General features: G+C 44.6%; 2 protein-coding genes across 10 annotated transcripts in view; one reads left to right on the top strand and one right to left on the bottom strand.

The window, feature by feature from the left end:
* CTBP2 (C-terminal binding protein 2) overlaps positions 1-8017 on the top strand; it is a 165151-nt gene extending 157134 nt beyond the window's left edge. For all 7 annotated transcript variants that reach the window (XM_032607322.1, XM_032607315.1, XM_032607316.1 and 4 more), the window contains 5 exons: positions 2598-2812; positions 3293-3423; positions 3952-4079; positions 4509-4626; positions 6633-8017. In XM_032607322.1, coding sequence (XP_032463213.1) covers positions 2598-2812; positions 3293-3423; positions 3952-4079; positions 4509-4626; positions 6633-6813 — 773 coding nt within the window. In that variant the 3' untranslated portion in view covers positions 6814-8017. The remainder of the gene's footprint in view (positions 1-2597; positions 2813-3292; positions 3424-3951; positions 4080-4508; positions 4627-6632) is intronic.
* A 298-nt stretch (positions 8018-8315) lies between these two features.
* Positions 8316-22019, bottom strand: part of ZRANB1 (zinc finger RANBP2-type containing 1) — a 75066-nt gene continuing 61362 nt past the window's right edge. For 2 of the 3 annotated variants that reach the window (XM_032607323.1, XM_032607325.1), the window contains 4 exons: positions 14783-14903; positions 13143-13272; positions 12809-13038; positions 8316-11642 (listed from right to left, as the gene is read on the bottom strand). In XM_032607323.1, coding sequence (XP_032463214.1) covers positions 11424-11642; positions 12809-13038; positions 13143-13272; positions 14783-14903 — 700 coding nt within the window. In that variant the 3' untranslated portion in view covers positions 8316-11423. The remainder of the gene's footprint in view (positions 11643-12808; positions 13039-13142; positions 13273-14782; positions 14904-22019) is intronic. The other variant, XM_032607324.1, reaches the window with a different exon arrangement.

Raw genomic sequence — 22019 nt, 5'->3', positions numbered from 1 at the left:
TCTTCCAGGAGCGCACATCTTTCCAGCACCCGGGTCTGGGTGCTAAGAGCCCAGGTTTCAGGGATGATCACACTCAGGGAGCTAATCCTTTCTTCGCCAAGGAGTCTGTCTTCATTTTTCTGGAGTGGAAGGGACAATATGACTCAAATGCTGGTGCTCTGTGGGCCGCAGCGCCCTCTGCTGGTGCCCGCGGGGCTTCCCACCGCTCTAGGAAGTGGGTCTTGGAGATGGTTCTTAGAACAACGTGCATTCTTACGCCGATGCACCGGCCTCAGGTGGGCTCCGGCCAGGGTGCAGAGCCTCACCTTGCGAGTGGCCCAGCCACGTGGTAGAACACTTGTTTCCAGGGCGTCTGACCGCAGCCATCACAGCAAGTTCTTATGGGGGACGTTTCTTCGGCTGTACCCTTTGCCATCCATCTTTTGAAGGCCGGTCCCGTGAATTCCAGCCCTGTTTACTCAAGACTGTAAGCCAAGCACTGCCACAGTCCCGGAGCCCCCCTGCACACTAGGTTTTTCCTTGCTACCTTTCCTGGTCCCTCTGGAGCCTCCCAGAACTGTAGGCAGAGCTGAGGCAGGAGGCGGCATGGTCATACGCGGCCTCACGCCTCTGCTGCCGCCCTGACTGTTTGGGGCTGAAAGCCTCCGCTTGCCTAAGAGTCGGCCGAGAAGCAGCAGCAGAGCCTGGAGTGTGGAGCAAGTTCCTCCAAACCCAGTTCATGCCGCCGCGCAGGGGCCTGGACGGGGCACTGTCGCGAGCTTGACCCCAGCCCGGGCTGGTGGTGGGTACTGCTCAAGGCCAGCCTCCGAGTTGGGAATAAGCATGAAAAATCTGAAGGGAAAGCGTGACAGTATTTTTATGTTTTTGTTTTTTGGTTTATTTTGCGGTACGTGGGCCTCTCCCGTTGCAGAGCACAGACTCCAGACGCACAGGCTCAGCAGCCATGACTCAAGGGCCCAGCCGCTCCCCGGCATGTGGGATCCTCCCGGACCGGGGCACCAACCCGTGTCCCCTGCATCGGCAGGCGGACTCTCAACCACTGCGCCACCAGGGAAGCCCTATTTTGTCTTTTTAAGGCCAAGGCAATTAGGTTCTCCTCTCTGAGGCTGGGTTTTGATCAAGTCAGTAAGAGAATTTATCATCAGGTCTTGCAAAATTTAGTCAGGAAAACCCCATGGCTGAAGTAGAGCCAGTGGAAAGATGAGGGTTCGTGAATTTATGAAAAGCAGAGCCATGGGGAAGGCTCTGGTGACTGGCCGTGACTCCGCCCCGGGCACTGCTGCCGGGACCCCATCTCCTGTGAAAGTGTGTTAGGACGCAGGGGAGAAGGAGGGCAGCTAAAGGCCGGCAAAGCGGGGGGTGGCGGGTGTGCTGGCGTTGGCCGTGAGCCCCAGCTGCCGCGTGGTGGGGGCGCTTGGTTCCGAACCTCGGGTACGTCAGAGGGGGGTCTTCGGGTCACTGCTGCCCTTCGCGCCCCTGCCGTCGTGCTGGCTCCTCTGCAGTGTGGCTGTACTTCCTGGCTCACCGTGTCCAAGTGGTGACACTGAAGAGGGATGGCACGAGGGGTGTGGCCGCGGGCGACCCCGCAGCTGTCCCTCCTGATCAGAACGGCTTATCAGAGCTTTGCCTCCAGACCGTGGCGGTGGTGGAAGTGCCGCCCATTTGGATTGCAGTTTCAGCAGGAGGCGGTGGCGGTCCGCCACCCCACCGCCCTCCCGCGGGCTTCCCTTCTTCCCTTCTTCCTCCTGCACATTTGAGTAATGGTTTTCGAGCCAGATTTATTCTGCGCTCTCCCCAAATCAGCCCCTCCGGGTATCATTCACACCATTTTGTGTTCAAGCTGAAAACTGCTCTGGGAAGCAAGAGGCGCCGTCCATGGGGGTCAGCGGGTTTGCGCAAATGACGGCCACTCAGGAGTCGGGGAAGCCTTCGCGTCCTGTTAGGCGACGTCGCTAACTTGCTGGAGGCCTGACCCACGCTCCACGTGTGCTCAGAGCCCCACCTCTCAACCAGAGCACTTCCCCACATCCATCGGTGCTCAGACCAGACTGCAGTGGTCAGTTTCGATCACTGTTCATGAGCAAACCTGGTGGCAGTGACACAAGAGAACAGTCCCTGTTCGACACTGAGAGCAATAAAGAGATGAAGCTCAGGTTAAGAAGCCCACTGTATCAGCAAACAAGTAGGGGAAAGAGAAATACGAAGGAGATGAGATCGGTGATGGTTGGGAGCTGGCACGTGGAGTTCACTAGATTGTTCTCTCTAGTTATGTCTGTGTTTGAAAATGTGCCTAATAGGAACCTGAAAAAAAAAAACAACTACTCTGGTAGCAAGTACAGGTGATAAGCGCTGCCCTGCTCACCCAGAAGCGTTGGCCCGGCCCCGGCCCCAGTGACCTGGGGAGAAGGGCTGGCCTCAGGTGGCACCAAGCCCTGGGCGTTCGGTTCTCCCAGCACCACCACAGATTGGGTCCAACTGCCAGAAGTGCTGGAGGCAGCAGAGCTGCGGCTGGGCACCATGCAAGGTCCCGGCCTCGGGACGAGCGTCGGCAGGAGGCGCGGGGGCCTCGCTCACCTGGACGCTCTCTTTCTGCACAGGTCGCACGGGGCAGGCGGTTGCTGTTCGAGCCAAGGCCTTTGGATTCAGCGTCATATTTTATGACCCCTACTTGCAGGATGGGATAGAGCGGTCCCTGGGCGTGCAGAGGGTCTACACCCTGCAGGACTTACTGTATCAGAGCGACTGCGTCTCCTTGCACTGTAACCTCAACGAACATAACCACCACCTCATCAATGACTTTACCATAAAGCAGGTAAATCGAAAGAAATGGTCTCAGACCCTGGAAACGGCTGTCAAAACCAAAGGGGGAATGGGAAACGGTCCAGTGGACACACCAGTGAGCGGAGAAGGAAGTCCCCCGAGGCATCGGCAAGGAGCTGGGCGGGGCCCCCTCCATGAGATGGGCCGTGGTGAGCGGGGAGGGGCAGGACCCGGCCCAGGACCCAGCTCTGACCAGGCCTGGCCTCCAAGACAGCCAGCTGACAGGTCACGGCTCCCGCCGCCCCAGCTCGCAGCCCTCCATCGGGGTCAGCGGGAGCGGCCCCCCGGCCCCTCGCTGTCACCGAGGCTCCGCGCTCCCTGCCCCCGCAGCCGCTGCGCGCGCATCAAACACCCAGACCCACTACCGTCCACTGCCGCGGCTCCCTTCTTCAAACCTGGGTGCAGGCTCCTCCCAAGGCGGCAGCGGCGGCACCCGTTGACCAGCTTTTCCCTCCCCCCCCCCCCCTCGCAGATGAGGCAAGGAGCATTCCTAGTGAACGCGGCCCGCGGCGGACTGGTGGATGAGAAAGCCTTAGCCCAAGCCCTCAAGGAAGGCAGGATACGAGGGGCCGCCCTCGACGTGCACGAATCGGAGCCTTTCAGGCAGGTTTGGTAGCTCAGGGCTCGCACAGGAACTTGCAGGAGCCCCACTGTGAACTCGGGGCAGCTTACCAGACGGGTCCTGGGTGGGCACCTGGAGACCAACCAGGTTTACAGCCTCTGCTCTTCTAAGGTCTGTGCTGTATTCTCACCAAGTATAAAAGGGCCAGAAGTTCCCCCAAAGATGATCAGAAAGGGGAGAGGCAGGAAGACAAATGGCGGTGAAGAGCAGGCTTTCCCCGTACTCTGGATTGCTCTGGTTGGAGGCAGGCTAGTCGGCCCTCCCTAGAATTGTCCCTTCTTTCCGAGTCCCTCGTGATGCCTGACGCTAATTACAGTTTTATGAGTATGGTCTTACAGTCCCAACCCTTAGGAAACAGACTGCAGAATCCCCCCACCCACCCCACCCCCCATTTTATCTGTGTGGCTAGCATTCCACACGGCCAAGGGCTCCCTTTTGACGAACAGGGCAGGGAGTGAGAGTGACGTGCGTTGTTTTCCTCATCTACTGTTTTTTGTATACTCATCTAGCTTTGCTCAGGGTCCCCTGAAAGACGCACCGAATCTCATTTGTACACCCCACACGGCCTGGTACAGTGAGCAAGCCTCACTGGAGATGAGGGAGGCGGCCGCCACCGAGATCCGCCGGGCCATCACAGGTGAGCCCTCCACCACGCTGGCCGCCTCCGATCCCAGTGACGGACACGCGGAAGGGGGCGTGGGGCTTTGCTGCTGGCAGAGGTGGTCTCTAGGCGTCAAGTTGAAGAAATTCGCAATGAGTTGGGCCCCGTTTCTTTCAGCGGAAACCAATTCCCTTTTGTATTAGCCAGTGCAAGTCTCGCAGACCTGGAAGGGGAGGGAGCCCCAGGGGGAGCCGTGGGCAGCTCCCTTCTGTTTGGCTGAAGCCCAGTGTGGTTCAGGCCCTGGAACAACAAGTCATATGTTGTGGAAATACAAGGGCCAGCCCTTCCTATCAAAGAGTAAGAGACTTGCATTGTAGCTTGTCCCCGCATAACAGAGAAGTATAACATTTAAGTCATTGTGACCTTGAAAAATACCTATGATTACTTTTAATCATCTTATTCCAGGTCGCATCCCAGAGAGCTTAAGAAACTGTGTGAACAAGGAATTCTTTGTCACAACAGCTCCCTGGTCAGTAATAGATCAGCAGGCAATTCATCCAGAGCTCAATGGTGCCACATACAGGTGAGGAGAGGAATGGGCCGAGCCCTGCTCCCTGGGGGAGGGCGGAGACAGGGGACTTGGGGACCTTAAGCCAACCTGAGCGCTAGTAGAAATGACACACTGTCCCCTCCTCTCAGTTCTTCCATGGAACATAGTTTGGGGACAGAGCCGAGAATTGGAATTCCTATTTTAAAGGGGGTGCGGGGTGCGGGTGGGTTGTGCATTCCCCAGCGGGTCTGAATCACTGTTCATTCTGAAGCCACTTGAAAACCAGAGGGTTTCTAGGTGAAAAGGTACAGAAAAGGTCATCAAGGAAGAGGGCCTGATTTTGTTTTCTAGCTTGAACTTTCGGTCCAAGGAGAGCATTCTGGCCAAAGCCCAGTCCATTTGACGGGCGGGGGCGGGGGGGTGTCTTTGTTTCTCTGTGAAGCAGGAAGTTTGACCCCAGGGGCAGGTGACAGTGACAGAGTTTGGGTGGGACTGAGGCAAGAGAGCCTGCACTGGGGACACAAGCCAGGACCCTTGGAAGGGACCAGGGGTTTTGTCTGTGGTAGTTTTCCATGGTTCTCTTCCCCCAGCATGGCCGGTTGCAGGGAAATAGCTCCTCCCCCATAAAGGAGAGAAGCTGCAGCGTGGAATGCCAGAAGGGACCTTTTGTTCTGCTTACTCTGACCCAGGACTGCCCCACCTTGGCAGTACTGGGCCAGATGTCCCGTGCATTATAGGATGTATAGTGGCAGCCCTGGCCCCCACCCGCTAGATGCCGACAGCACCTCCCACTCCCAACGGTGACAACTAAAAACGCCCCCCAGACACTGCCCGGGATTCCTGGTTTTGAACCACTGCTCTAGGGGGGTGATTAAAGATAGTCTGTGTAAAAGGACCCATACATGAAAGCTCCTCCTCTGGGCAAGGAAGCTAAGCGGTTTCTTCCTAAGTCACATGGCTTTATTTACATGCAGCACGTTCTGTTAAAGTCCTACTTGTGTTTTACCCTCGTAAGCATTTTCAAGCATCACTTGAGCCCAGCCCAGCACCAGATTGGATTCCCCTGTTTGTCCGTGTTGGTGGCCTACCCTTTAAGGGCCACGTCCTAATTATTCCTAATTATTCCGGAATGAACAGCGATTCAGATCCCCTGGGGAATGCACAACCCACCCGTACCCCGCACCCCCTTTAAAACTGGAATTCCAATTCTCGGCTCTGTCCCAAGAGCAAGGCTCCTTGGCCCCTTGGAAAACTGCTTGTGCTGGAGGGTTGCAGCTCACAGGGTCCTGTTCATCAGAGTCCTCCTGGACAGTCCCTGACCAGCGTCACTGTAACAGGCCGAGACCCCGTCCCCTTTACCGCAAGCGTGAAGGGTTCAATAACTTGGAGAGGAAGACTGATTCTAAAGCCCCTGCTTCATAAGTACGTTTTGTCCTCAGTGTTTAAATACACGAGTCACACCTGTGCATAACGTCCGTGTGCTCGGGCGTGCGCGCACACGCAGCCATTCCTGTGCCTGCAGGGTAAGATGAGGCCACGTTCAGGTGCCCTCCCGGTACCCTCAGAGGGCAGGCATCCTGCCCATCACCAGCTCACCATCTCCCCTGCTGCTGCCCTGTCCCCACCCACATCTCAGGTTACGGGAGCCGGTAACTAACCAGCCTAGGAAGTCACACTTCGCAAGCGTTACTTCATGCCCTCTGTTAGGAAATCCTTAAAGCTGATGAAATCCTTAAAACTGATGAATACTTTCTAACGCAGCCGGAAAACTTGGAATTTATTTTGTCCAGACGTTTTCCAAATGTGACACGGTTCCCCACGCACAGTTAATTAGCTACAAAATTAGTGCTTCGATTGGACTAAATAGGCTTTGTTGTTTATGAATTAGATGTCCATGTTTAACTTTTCCATGTAGATTTCTCCTTGCTTTGGAGGTAGGAAGTATGACAACTCATTCCATAAAACAGGCAGAGCAAGAGCTTGGCAGCTTCTGGGGCCTGAACTTAACCGGCCCTTTCTCTTGTGCCCGCCCTCCCTAGATACCCGCCAGGCATCGTGGGCGTGGCTCCGGGAGGACTTCCTGCAGCCATGGAAGGGATCATCCCCGGAGGCATCCCGGTAACCCACAACCTCCCCACGGTGGCACACCCTTCCCAAGCTCCCTCTCCCAACCAGCCCACAAAACACGGGGACAGTCGAGAGCACCCCAACGAGCAATAGCAGAGAGTGACGGAAGGTAACCATTCAGATACACCTGGGACCAAGAGACAGTGAAAAATAGATGAACTAAGAGAAAAGGAATCTGACAGTCTTTTTAACTGATTCTGGACATACGCATCATTGACGTTGCAGTGTTAAAACTACAAAGGAGCTCGAAGCCGAGACGTGGGAAAACTGAAGATGTCGTCTGCTTGTGGAAGCGCTGAAAAAGACTAGGACGTGATTTATTAACGACCAACTTCTGTTATTGTGTGTTAAGTTTTTCATCTGTGCATCAAATCAAAGAATAAATAGATCTTTTTCCTTTATCAGTCCCTTGGACACAGCAGGTCCTGAACACCTTGCTCTAGAATGTTGCATCAGGAGTTCCAAACATCAAAATAAAAAATATTAAGAGGAAATCCCCATCCTATGACTCTAGTCCCTTCGGTCCACGGGGGCTGGTTACCTCTTTTGCTAATAGGAAGATTAAATTACTACAAAATGGGGAGAAAACTGTTTGCCTGTGTTAGACAACCGCGAGCATAGGATTGAAGACAGTACAGGCTCCTGTACAGAGAAGTCTCTCCCATCTGAACTGCATACTGAGCGGGCAAGTTGGTTGTGAGTTCAGTAAAAACCCTCTGATGATGCAAAAAAAAAAAAAAAAAGTATTAAGTTTCACAAGCTGTTTGTACTCAAATATATTTTCTCAGTTTCAGATCCTCAGCTATTTTATTGAGTGGAAAGTCTTGAACTGAAAGGGTTCAAGAAGAATAATGTTGCATTTCCTTATGTCTCAGGAAACACTTTTTATGGTAACTTGTCAGATTGTCTATGAACAAACCCACTTTTTTAGACATTGATAAAGTCTTCTTTTCTTCACGTGATATTTTATACAAGAACACTTCAGGTGTGTTATTAGATGTGACTGATTTTAACAAATCCTATTAGATTTGTATCAACTAGTTACATGTTATATTCATAGTCTTTTGTGAATCATCGCCTTTTTGTTTAAAAGATGGCCTCTTTTGAGCCTTTGTATAGGTACATTCCTGTTTTTGTGACAAAAAACCTTTAAAACTGTCCCAAACAGAAAAATAATGGCTATCAGAAAAATGTTTTGTTTTAGTGTGAGTTACCGTTACTGTATTTGTTTATTGTAAAGGTGGACATTTAGCGTTCAGTGCAGTTTTCAATAAAAAGTAATAAAAATTTCTGTTAAGCTCTGAAATTCAAGTACAACTCACCAGTGTAAAAGTTCTCTCCTTGAGATGTTTAAAGGCAACTGCATTTTCAATTAGCCAGTTTCCCAACTCTTGTTATTCCGAGGGTCAGAGATTTACAGTACTTTTCCGTCATCTACCTATTCCATAACCAGACGCAAGAATGCTGATAATTACTTCATGTGACAGTTTAATCGAAAAAATCAAAACTTCACATAAGTCCATCCTCATCAAATCATGCCATCCTTAAGATGAAATAGTGGGTTAGAACTAAGTCAGTTCAAGAAACAAAATTGGTCAAGTTTTAGAATTTTGATTTTTAATTTACCCAAAAGCAAAATTATCTGGCTCAAGCATTAATGCAGGAAGGGAGGTGAATCTCAAAAAAAAATTTTTTTAATGATATTTACAAAGAAATGTTGCAAAATAATTAACATCAGCCATTTCCATAGGTTAGGAACTTTCCGTTGATTTTATGGGTCTTCCTTCTCAAATAGCATTAAACCCCTTACTACTAGCGGTATCTGCAAACGTCAGTCACGTCCAACAATTCCAGGTACCGCACTCCTTTTCAGCCGCCTCCCCCCACCCTTTCCCATTTAAAAAAAGAAGTCATGGCAACTTAAAGCATCAACCTCCTCCCTCACTCATTTTAAGGTGGTGGTCCCATCCCAACTCTCCCATGAAAAATTACACTGAAACCACCTGACACGGATAGAGAGATCCTGGACAGAGATACAGCAAATGGTTACTGACCTATCACTCCGGGGAGCAAAGTGGCAGCTCAAGATCATCTTCACGACCACTTGTCAAACAGGCAATCAGTGAGGGGGTGACGTATGCACAAAAAGGAGACCCCAACCGACTATGCACAGCAATAGTCCCTTAACACAGACTAAGTCTGTGACACGATGAGCCTAAAAACCAAAAACATAAAAAGGTCCAAATCCATGGTGTACTTGGGTTTTGACAGAAAACACCACACTGTATTCTCCCTAGAAAAAGAACCATAAAGTCCATACAGTTAAAGGTATTACTGTCCGGAGTCAACCAAAAGACATACAATATCTGTCACCCTGCCATATATAATCTGAGAAAGGACTGCAAACTCTATCTTGGGACAACAGTTATGGCTGTTTGATAGTTCAAGAGCTTAACGTAGCATTGATTCACCAAAATGTTGGCCTTTACCAGCCAATCTGCTGTGAAAACCATTTAAAGCCCCATCCCTGTCTGGAGCCTAAGAAATGGAGTCATATATATATATATATATATATATATATATATATAATTCTTTCCCACAGGGAAGAATGCTGTACCTGTTAAACTAGATGTGGTCAGGGTCACTGATCTATAAATAAATAAATAAAGAGGCACCTCAGGGGACACACCACGCAGCAAACACAACACACGGAGGCTAAGGCTAAAGACTGAGCCTGCAGTTTTCTAAACAGCACTGGCTGTAATGTAGACCGTAGCAACTAGATGCTTTTCCCTCAAACATTTCTCTTCGGATTCTTCAACTGGGAGAGCAGTTTTGCTTAACAGCAACTAGAACAGGATGTCTGGCCACTAAAGAATTCTCTCCCTGTATAGGGAGAAAAGTTTATAGGGATGCTGTGCTATGTAATTAGAATGGCAGCCTTCTAAAAACTTAATTCTGTCCAAAATGAAAGCAAACCATAGAGTCAATTTGTAAGAAAACATTAACCATTTGAAACAGTAACACACACATTACATCAAAATTCATTCATATGGAATCAAACTGCAAATATTTTTCCTGCAAGTTGTAGCATGCAGCAAAAGCGATCATCCTGGGAACACGTTTCAAGGAGTGTTCAGAGAGGGAAGAAAGAACTAGAGAGATGACATCTCATAGGTAATTTTCTATTTTTAGTATTCCAGCATCAAATCTGAGGTGGTGCACATTTCAACAGCATCTAAACAGAACTTAGAAGAAAACAAGAAGTAAATATTTCAAGGTTTTCACAGCCTTTTCATCCAAGGGAAGGAAAGTGTGTGTGTGTGTGTGTGTGTGTGTGTGTGTGTGTGTGTGTGTGTGTGTGTGTGTGTGTGTGTGGGGCTTCTTGCCAAATTCCTTGCCACATCAATAGTCTACAAAGTGCTTACCAGGACACTAAGTCTTTTTGTGTTCCTGAGATAGGTCTGAAATTTTTACCCAGTTTTGAATGTATACCTGAAGTGGTCAAATAATACTTTTTGTAGAAAGTTTTCCTACCTAAGATTATAGTCTTAACTTTAAATAAGAATGGCCACAATTAACCAACATGCAAAAATTCTCAGACTACTCACTGAGAAATTCATTATACAATGCATTTACCGCCTTACTGCGTTCTTAAATCTTTATTCTATACTGAACTGATATTCCCAATTAGCCCAAGCAAAGGCATGCCTTTCTAACACAATTTGCTTAAAGCAGGGTTGATAAAAGACAGTTAAGAATCCACCGACTCTATGCATGGCAACCTGGGAGAGTATAACATTGTCAAGAGTCAAGTGGGCGAACTTCACACAATTCATTCAGTTACATACAAGTGGGCCAGCTCCCCCGAGCACTCCCCCGCCAGCACTCCCCTCACTTACATCCACCGAATTCACAGAGACTGCTGCCCAGAGTCTGGTAGAAGAAGCCCCATCTTAAGGGCACTCTTCCAAACAAATAAATACCTAAACACTGAAAAGGGGCACATCAGAAACTTTTAAAAAGACAATAGAAACCAAAACCCTTTCCAAAACAAGGGAACGATGTCTATGCAAAGTTCACTCAATAAAAAATCCTTACTTTTCTTACAGTTTGTTCCTTAAAGATTTTATTTTATTTTATTGGGCACAACAGGAACTAAATTATTAATAAAAATAAAAGCTTGTTTTTATGTTTCGCTGTGGGTAATTTGTACAAAAAGTTTCCAAATCTCTAACGAGCTCTAGTGAGATACAATGTAAAACGGATCTTTGAAGATGCAAGTAGAATGCCAGGTTCTACTTAAAAAAGAATTATCTCAAAGGAACAAAGAGTGATCTGCCACGTGCTTTTGGAGGTGCCCATGCTGGAAAAAACTTCTCAATAATATGAAGATGCTGGTACAACTTTGTCTATTACACAACTTCTTACACAACCACATGCGTTACATTTATAGACAGATTTACAATTTGAAAGGAAAAAAGTTCTGTCTTAATAAAATTCATTTTTTACAAACTGTAGTCCAAAGTTCTGTCTCCTCACAGCAGATGCATCGTCTCCACTGGGTGTGGGTCAGAAAAACCCTTCCAAGCAGATCCTGCCAGATCTGCTTCATTCCATGCCGTGCACTCTGCCTGGAGCACCGCAGCAGCGTGGAGGTCACTACAGAGCTGGTACCTTGCTCTTCTGCTCTTTGATTATTTTCATTCATCTTCATCATCTTCGTCTTCCTCCCCATCAGACAGGGATGTACAAGGCCGGATCTGTCGGTAGCGGTCAAGCCATTTTTCTACCATTTGCGTGACCAGAGGGTGATTTCGCCGCCGAGAGCTCTTCTGCATGGCCACGAGAACTCCTCCCTCAGTCACACAGCAGTCCAGCCACTCCCTGAGCAGCTTTTCTTGCTGTTCCTCATTACCTAGCTTTTAGAGGAATGTGAAGAAGAGGGAAAATAACACAACAGGTCAGAGACTTGACAGGAAAAATTTAACAGAAACCTACAGCTGGTATGATTAACGAAAAAGGCCAGAGCAACGAAGTGTTTCAACATGGTTTCCACCTCTCATCAATTTTATGTTTAAAACCCAGTTTCCTGTGGTTAAATAGAAAAAAACATCTATGGGAAAATTCACAGAAAAACCTAGAGGGAAGAATAGCCTAGTAATAAGTTAATTTGTTTGATATAATAGCAAAAAGCAAATGTTATCTAATAAGCTGATCCTTGCAGCTTCAAACAGAACAAGGTAAGTTTACTCAGAAAGTTATGTATATAGGCTCAAGGTACAAAAATTATCTGAACTTTTTTCTTAATATCATGGTTATGAAGTTTATAATTATTACTAGTATGTGAAATGAAAGACCAATGATTTTATAAGAATTCGGGCTGGAGCGCTCTTTTACACATTCTCGCCACCCCCCTGCCTGGCGTGCACCACCTGCTCCCCCGCAGCTCCAGTGACCTCCCACCTGCTCCTGTTCCCACCACTGCCCAGGTATCGAGTCTCAACCGAGTTGCCAGTATTCCTCTTCTGGGCAAACTGGTTGTTGGCTCCCCAGCTTACCCAGAATAAAGCCAAAGATTTAAAAGACCGTTGATGACCCCATGCCACCCCTTAACCTCTCAGCCTCATCTCTCCCCGCTTGCCCAATCCCCACAAACCACACTGGCGTGAACTTCCCTCTACCTACAACTCTCTTCCCCCAGGTTCTGCGAGACTCCTTCCTCTTCCAGGTCTCAATTCAGGTGTCACCTCCTCCGTGATGCCTTACCTTGGGCCCCCGGTGGCCCCCTCATCCCCCCCTCCCCCTCACCCCATCTCTGTATCTCCTCAGCACTCAGCACTACCTGAGGGCTAGGACTTTGGTCTTCACTGCTTTATCTCTGCAGAACACATCCTACACAGCAATTCTGAAAAGATAAATTTCAAAGTCTGTCTGACCAGGATTTACAGGAAGTGACAGTTGCTACGACCGAGTTCAAAGCTGTAAGTGGTGGCGCAGAGAACACCACGCCTGAAGGACCCACTAGTCTGGGCTCTGGTACAGTGCTGCCACTTGAAGTAATTAATCCAAGAAACAGGCTTCTTACCTCCTGAGCAGAAAGGAAGTGCACATGGAGTAACTTCCTTTCACTGTCAACCAGAGGCAGAAATGTAATGGTGACGTCGTCATCGGTGTTCAGGTTAGCACCAGCGCCTCGGTTACCATAGCCATCATTTTCCATGGCAACCAAAGCAGAGAAGTGGCCCCTTGTATAGCCCAGAGCAATCGGACTTTTCCAACAAAAACTCTGTTCCCACAACAAAGGCAAATACACACCTGGAAAGAGGGAAGCAAGTCACAATGAGATTTTCAGGATGTGACTGCAATGTGCATTAAGATAATAAACAAGAAAGCTCCAAACACTCATGATAATGGCTTACCTTGAAACCGAGTATATCCCAAAGTTTCTCCCCGGAAACTTTTATAATATTTTACTCCATAAACTATAATTGGTCGTCTAAGAATATGTGCAAGTACAAAAATGTGGGTCTGTTCCAAACTTGCTCCAGGCTGTACAGAACAAAATAAAAGAAAGCAAATTTTCTTTCAAACATTTATTACCACCCCGGAAAACTGATGTGTATAACACAATGCTACCCTCCTTCATTATTACACTATCTCAATTCATTTAAAAAATATAGTAGTACTACTGTCCAACTAAAGAGTTTGATTCCTCAAATAGCAAAGTCCAATAAAAGAAATCTGCAAAGTTTATGTACAGGTATCCTTCATTATCCAAACTCAAGAACTGAACAGATTTGTTTAAATACTGATTTCAGAAACAAGAGATTCAGACAGCAAAGGAAGCTTGATTTATACAACTGCCTTCTGGTTAAGTTACTTGTGAAAGTACTACCTACAGCAAGGTCCACCCGAAGTAAAAAGAACTTCGTTGCTTCACACAAACATAAATGGCTGCATCACCTGAGGCAAGAACATACAACAGGTCTCCCTCCCCCATGCTGACTCTGACAGCACCTTCACAGGAGGCACATGTCTCAGATGTGGAACAGCCACTGTGAACCCTGCCCAAATGACCCAAAGGCAGAAGGTGCTTCCCTCAGAGGGCACTAACGAATTATGACGCTTCTGCAAAGAGAAGAAGTGGTTTGTTGTGCATATATCTGAAGTTTATAGATAAGTATATTCATATGCTTCATAAAATAAAACTAGCATGAGTGTGAGGGACAGCCCTACACAATACACCTATAAAAGTTTATTCCCAAGTTAGTTAATCATTCCCGTCCACGGCACCTTCTCCTTGGCCTACGTCACGTGGACGGAGGCTCCTCACCTGGGGAGCCTTGTGAAGATCACAACTTGATCCTCAGGGGCCTGACAGCTCAGCATCAGCACCCACCACTAGTACACAGATCTTGCGGAAGTGTCCCCTCGGACACAGAATGGGAGCTAACCCGTAGGTAGGTAAAACAGGCATAAAGCCACCACTTCTTAAAATTTTTAATTTATTATTTTTTAAAATTTTTATTGGAGTATAGTTGATTTACAATGTTGTGTTAGTTTCTGCTGTACAGCAAAGTGAATTGTTATACATATACCTATATCCACTCTTGTTTAGATTCTTTTCCCATATAGGTCATTACAGAGTATTGAGTAGAGTTCCCCGTGCTACACAGTAGGTCCTTATTAGCTATCTATTTTATATATAATAGCGTGTATATGTCAATCCCAAAAAGTCACCTGAGAGGACAATATAACTGAAGAGTAATCTGAGGAAATATTTAAGAGGTTAGAATCACCAAGTACAACTTTTATTTGGACAGTTTTTTAATCACTTAATGTAAGAAACATGTTGCCCTCCCTGTGCTGCAGCGAGGACTTGCCTATGGTCCCAGAGCTGATAAACAGCAGTCACTAGAACCCAAGTCACCTGCTGCCAAGTCAAGCGCTCTTCCCTTCATGCCACACTGCCTCCAACATGGTCTTCGTGTAAACCAAGGCATTTAGACCAGCTGCCTCACTCTTCTCATAGGAGCAACATGCCCTGAAGCATTCTTACCTGACTAGCAAGAGAGAGTATAAATGCCCAGTCTTCTTGCCACTGTTCTTCTCTCAAGGAGAAATGTAAACCAAAGCTCTGAGAATACCAGGACTCCCAATCTTTCCAACGTGTATAAAACCTAAAAGCAACAGAGTAAAAAAGAAGCCTTTCTATAAACAGTTCATTTAATGTTCCGATCATTTATTTAATGTAGTCTTTAAGCAATTCAAATGCAGAGATTAATAATTAATTTTACCTGGCTTGCAGTATATTTTTCCAATTAAAAATGCCTCCTTTCTGCTAGCAGACATCTTTTAACATATCCTCAGAATAATTTGATTCACCACCCACCAAATTTTCATCAAAACTACGAACACTAGTGATGAGAACGGTTGATTTCAATTGTCTACTATTGGTTTACAAATAAAAACTAAAAACACTCAAAATCATCTGAGAGGTTGGATAAAAATCAAAGACACTACATTTCTCCATTAATGAATACTTATCCACTACTTGGTCACAGACTAGAAATAGCCCATGTGTTTACAAGAATATCAAAATCACTTTCTTGAGATTTCATTCATTAAATAAAATTATTTGATTATCACATGACAATTGAAATAAAAACATCACTAACTAGAAGAACAATCCCTTCATACCTGTTTAAATACTTCGGCCTAATAAATTATGAAGACTAAAAATCAAACTAGGCCACTGGTAGACTGAATTACTAAACGCAAAACATTCTTTTTCTTTAAAGCAAGTATACAATTAAATAAAGCCGGATATAATTATGCTCAAAACTGTGATCCACTGTCTTACAAAACAAACCAGCAAAGACCTCTGAAGACATTTAACCTGTTTATAACGTTACATTCCTCTCACATGTAGTGAACTATCAGAAATCCCCAATACTTTTATGTATTTCAATTCTATGTAAAAGAATCAAAAGATCAGAAAACATTCTTTTGCTGTTGTTGAAATGTTAAGGTATTAAATGTCTTAGCGTCACACGTTTCTTTAGAGTAACTTAGTGCAGGGCTCCGTAAAAAGTAAATTAATATATTTTAGATTTAAAAAAGAATGTTACGGAGGCTTAACTCTTGTTTGATTAGAAAAAAAACTTTTCTATGCCAGATAACCATAGGTTTTCTCTTTTTAAATCAGGAATGTAAGTTTCAATGCCAAATGTTTAAAAATAAAATACGGATATTCCTCTTTTAAAATACCTAAGATACAAAGAAATATATTTCAATGCACCAATGACAAAATACATTGTTTTAATAAATTCGAGGAAAAATATCATGAAACACAGAAAAGCTGCTGCAGTTAAGAAATTTCTTGGTTGCTGCCTAGGATCACTTTATGAATGAGATACCTAAATTTGCCAGAAATCAAATGATGACTTCACTCAAAACTCAAGAAGACTGCAGAAAAAGGCTGTTCAAAAATATACTTTATAAATAAGCATGTTCAAATAATCACACCCACCACACAAAGACCTAAACACTCAAGCTACCTGGCTCACTGAGAACAGACAAGCAAACCAAATCCAGGAATACGAGGCCAAGCGGGACAGCAGGTTTGGCTTTAACATTGAGAAGTCAATTCGGGGCTTCCCTGGTGGTGCAGTGATTAAGAATCTGCCTGCCAATGCAGGAGACACGGGTTTGAGCCCTGATCCAGGAAGATCCCACATGCCACAGAGCAACTAAGCCCGTGCACCACAACTACTGAGCCTGTGCTCTAGAGCCCGCGTGCCACAACTAATGAAGCCCATAGCCCCCGCTCGCCACAACTAGAGAATGTCCGCGAGCAGCAACAAAGACCCAATGCAGCCAAAAATAAATAAATTTATTTTTAAAAAAAGTCAATTCCACATTCATGGATGAATTCTACATTCAGTGCAATCTCTATCAACATCTCAGAGGACTTTTCTGCAGAAGCTAGAACCTAAAATTTATCTAGAAATCCAAAGAATTCAGAAGAGCAAAAAGAATCTTGAAAAAAGTAGTACAAAGTTGGAAGACTTATACTCCAGATTTCAAAACCTACCACAAAGCTACAATCATCAAGAAAGTCTAATGTCAGCATAAGGACAGACATACATATCAACAGGAAAAAACTGAGAGTCCAGAAATAAACTTTTACTTTTAAGGTAAAATACTTTTTGACAAAAGTACCAAGGCATTTGAATGGGAAAAAAAAATAAACAGTACTGGGACAACTGGATATCCATGCAAAACAGATGATTTTAGATCTTTACCTCACACCTTCAATAAAAATTAGCTCAAAATGGGTCACAGACTTTAAATGTAAAAGCTAAAACTATGGAATTCCTAGGTGAAAACACAGGAATAAAACTTTAAAAACTGTAAACAACTGTAATAAGTATGCTAAGGGATCTAATGGAAAAAGAGAGCATGCAAGAACAGATGGGCAATGTAAGAAGAGAGATGGAAATCCTAAGAAAGAGCCAAAATGAAATGCTAGAGATCAAAAACACAACATAAATGAAGAACATTTTTGATAGGCTTATAGTGGACTGGATACAGCTAAGCAAAGAACCTCATGAAGATACATCAATACAAACCTCCAAATCTAAAAAGCAAATATAACACATATAGAAAAAAAAAAGTGAATTTCAAATAACCATGGGACAACTACAAAAGGTATAACATACAAATGTCAATAATAGAGGGAGAAAAAAGAAAGTAACGGAAGAAATATTTGAAACAATGACTGAGAATCTCACCAAATTAATGTCAGACACCATACCACAGATCCAGGAAGCTCAGAGAACACCAAGAAGGAAAAATGCCAGAAAAACTACACCTAGGCATATCATATTCAAACAACAGAAAATTAAAGAAAAAGGTCCTGAAAGAAGACAGAATATAAAAAACACCTACCTGGGACTTCCCTGGTGGTACAGTGATTAAGAATCTTCCTGGCAATGCAGGGAACACAGGTTCAAGCCCTGATCCAGGAAGATCCCACATGCCACAGAGCAACTAAGCCTGTGCGCCACAACTACTGAGCCTAAGCTCTAGAGCCCATGAGTCACAACCACTGAGCGCGTGTGCTACAACTACTGAAGCCCGTGTGCCTAGAGTTCGTGCTCCACAACAAGAAAAGCCACTGCAATGAGAAACCTGCACAATGCAATGAAGAGTAGCTCCCGCTCGCCACAACTAGAGAAAGCCCACGCACAGCAACGCAGCCAAAAGTAAATAAATAAATTTATTTTTAAAAACCCAAAAAACACCTGCCTATGCAGAAACAAAAGATAAGAATTATATCCGACTTCTCAGAAACCACGCAAGAAGAGAATGAAGTGAAATATTTTAAAAGTTGACACACAAAAAACACCAACCTAGAATTCTATATCCCGTGAAAATGATCCTTCAAAAGTAAAAGAGAAGTAAAGTCTTTCTCAAACAAACAAAAATGGAGGGAATTTGTTGCCAGAGACCCGGTTCACAAGAAATGTTAAAAGAAGTTCTTTAGAAAGAAGGAAAATAACATAGATCAAAAATTTTGATCTACATAAAAAAAGGAAGAGCATTAAGAAATAAATTGAAGATAAAATTAAAACTTTTACTTTTTATTCTTAATTGATCTAACAGATAATAGTTTATTCAAAATAATAATATATTTGATTATGCATACTTATGTATATATATATAGTGTGTGTGTATGAACGTGCGAGCGTGTGTGCAGGTATGCGCTTATGTATGCTTACATATAAGTGAAATGAATGACAATAAAGATACAAGGGACAGAAAGGAGGAATTAGGATTATTTTGTTATTATGAAGTAATGACACAACCCATGAAGTGGTACAGTTTTATTTGAAAGCGGACTTGGATTAACTGTAAAAATATACTGCAAACTCTAGGGCAACCACTAATAAAAGTTAAAAAAATAAGTATAACTGATATGCTAAGAAAGTAGAGAAAATAGAATCATAAAATGCTCAACTAAAAACATGAAAGACAGGGGCTTCCCTGGTGGCACAGTGGTTGAAAGTCCGCCTGCCAATGCAAGGGACACGGGTTCGTGCCCCGGGTCCGGGAGGATCCCACATGCCGCGGAGCGGCTGGGCCCGTGAGCCATGGCCGCTGAGTCTGTGCTCCGCAACGGGACAGGCCACAACAGTGAGAAGCCCAAGTACCGCAAAAAAAAAAAAAAAAAAAAAAAAAAAAGAAAGAAAAAGAGTGAAAGACAAAAACAGGAACAAAGAACAGGGCAACAAATAGAAAACAGTTACAAACATGGAAGTTATGAATCCAACTATATCAATAATCACTTTGAATGTCAATGATCTAAATGTAATAATGCTGACAACATCAAATGCTGGCAAGGATATGGAGCAACAGGAATTCTCATTCATTGCTGGTGGGAATGCATAACAGTACTGCTACCTTGGAAGATCGATTGGCAGTTTCTCACAAAACTAAACACATACTCTTATTAGATAATCCAGCTATTATGAACTTTGGTGTTTACCCAAAGGAACTAAAAATCTATGAACACACAAAACCCTGCATATGGAAGTTTACAGCAGCTTTATTCATAACTGCCAAAACTTGCAAGCAAAGTGTCCTTCAGAATGGATAAAATGGGTACATCCAGACAACGAAGTACTTGTCAGCATTACAGAGAAATGAGCTATGTAAGCCATGAAAAAACAGAGGAACCCTAAATGCACATTACGAAGTGAAAGCAGCTGATCTGAAATGGCTACATATTATATGACTCCAACCACATGACAGTGTGGAAAAGGCAAAAACAACAGAGACAGTAAAAAGACCAGTGGCTGCCAGGGTTAGGCAGGAGGAAAGGATGCAGTGGCAGAGCACAGAGGATTTTGGGGCATTGAAAATACTCTCTCTGACACTATAATTGTAATCCTCTGTTCAATACTATCAATATAATGGTGGACACATGTCATTACACATTTGTCCAAAATCGCAGAATGTATACTAAGATGAACCCTAATGTGAACTATGGACTTTCGATGATAAGAATATTGTCAGTGTCGGTTCATCACTTGTCACAAACATACCACTTTGTGGGGGATGTTCGTAATGGGCAGTTATGCGTGGGGGGACATGGCAAACAACGGTGCCTTCCTTTCCATTGTGCTGTGAACTAAAACTGCTCTCAACAAATTAAGGTCTAAAAATGTATATAGAGAGGCACAATAATGAGTTATCCAAAGATGATATTTCTAAAAGAATTGATTTTTCACTGATTTTTCCCCCTATTTATATTAATTACTCCCATTTGGCTCTCTATTTGGATTGACATGTCAATCGAAGGCAAGTACAATATTCCATCTTGAGCACTTGAGCCGGATCAAATCATAGGCACCCAACAGAAGAGCACAGCTACCACCACAAAAAAAAATGTCCTATCTTTAAGTGATAGGAGGAAGGGCTTAAATAAAAGAAAATTACTTTCTCAGTTCTCATTTAGATATTTTATGACTTAAAAAAAGTCTCATCCCACCTGATTTGGATTATGAGCAAAGGAAACCCTAGCAAAAAGCTGATTTAAAAGGAGACTGCACAAGTGATATACTGGCTGCTCCTCTCCTGACCTAGGACAGGGCCCTCTCATTCTACCTTCTAATAGTCATATAACAGCCCAGTCAACAAACTTGTCACAACTCAAAATAGTCAACAATTTAATCGTTATTCAGTAAGGCTAATATATTTGACCCACATCACTGATGCCTTGAATCTACGGCAACAATGCTTCCTCTCTCCTCATTTGATAATCTTCATCCCCTCTCCACCCCAAGATAGTGAAAAGGATGTCTATGTGATCACTACAATCCTTGCAGCTTCCTACGCCTTAACTGTAAAACATCAGGTGAAGACCCTGTATGGCAGGGACTGGAGGAGGTGGCACCAAGGCACTCTTTATTGTGGAAAGCCTGTTCATATGCCAGCGAAGCACCCTTTTAGAACCAAGGCCTCCACTACCAAACGATCTGCCACAACAGCACTTACCAGTGGCTGCACTCAGAACCTACAACCTAGGTCCTTCTCACTCTCATCTAGCCCATTTTCCACCTCAGTTTATGGCAATCTTTTTCTTTTTCTCCCTACTTTCACATTAGACTTTTGAGACTTCAAATGACTCAAAACTAGAATTTCAGTCCTAATACAAATATAAGTGACAACTCCAATCCAGAAGATTACCCACTGCCAGCTTTGAGAAACAGGTAGCATAAAGTTCCCAAACTATTAATAGCCACCAATGTCTTTTTCTTTTTAAAGCCCTCACAGCTAGGAAAAGTACATATCACCTACTGAAATTTACAGTACACTTTCAACCTTACAACAGGGTCAGAATATTACTGTCAGAGGAAAGGCTAGAGCTGCCTTTTAAAAAGGACTTGTAAAATGGTAGACTTACCAAGGTCCAGATCTAGTTTCCAGGCTGAGCAGCCAGACCTCATCCACACCCAGAGGACAGATCTATCTTTCCAAGGGCAGAGTCACAGTAACTAAACCTACAAGGCAAACCTGTAAAACCACAATATCCAAAACGACTCTCATCCTCTCGGTGCGGGCAGGCCCACACAAACAGCCAAATCATCATTAGGATGTTGTCTGATGAGCACGTAATCCAATCTGGAGGTCAGACAGACTGAACATGTAATGACATCAGGCTTCCCAGGCCTGATGAATCCGCATCACACAAGGAATGGCACTGCCCACCCCCCAGATCCATCCGGAGCAATCACCCTCCACTAAAGGCACAAAGTCCTCTCCCCTGGACAAGGGCCGAATGTCTAAACCATCAGTTCTGAATGACACATTCTTTCTTTAGCTATCCAATCAGGTTCCCATCTGAATTTACAGTTCAAGACTAGTCATATACTTGATTGACTATTGGATGTTTTTTAAAAAAAGGATATTTTTGAGACAAGTTAAAAGTGTGATTTGGACTGTATGCTAGATAACTGACTCGATGTTGATTTTCTTAGATGTGGTAATGAGGATGTGGCTGGGTAGGAGAATATCCTTGTTCTTAAAAGATGCATGCTGAAATACTGAAGGGTAAAGCACCAGGATGCCTAAAACTAACTGGCAAAGGGGAGTGTTTAGGTACACAGAGATGGAGCACCTGTGGCAAAATGTTAACAATTAACAACTGGCCAATCCAATGAAGGAGATGTTGGGGTCCCTTGCACTGATTTTTTTTTTTTTAACTTTTCTGTGGATTTGAAAATTTG

The sequence above is a fragment of the Phocoena sinus genome, chromosome 16, assembly GCF_008692025.1.
Source record: "Phocoena sinus isolate mPhoSin1 chromosome 16, mPhoSin1.pri, whole genome shotgun sequence".
Lineage (NCBI taxonomy): Eukaryota > Metazoa > Chordata > Mammalia > Artiodactyla > Phocoenidae > Phocoena > Phocoena sinus.
This window is presented reverse-complemented; position numbering and strand designations above follow the sequence as displayed.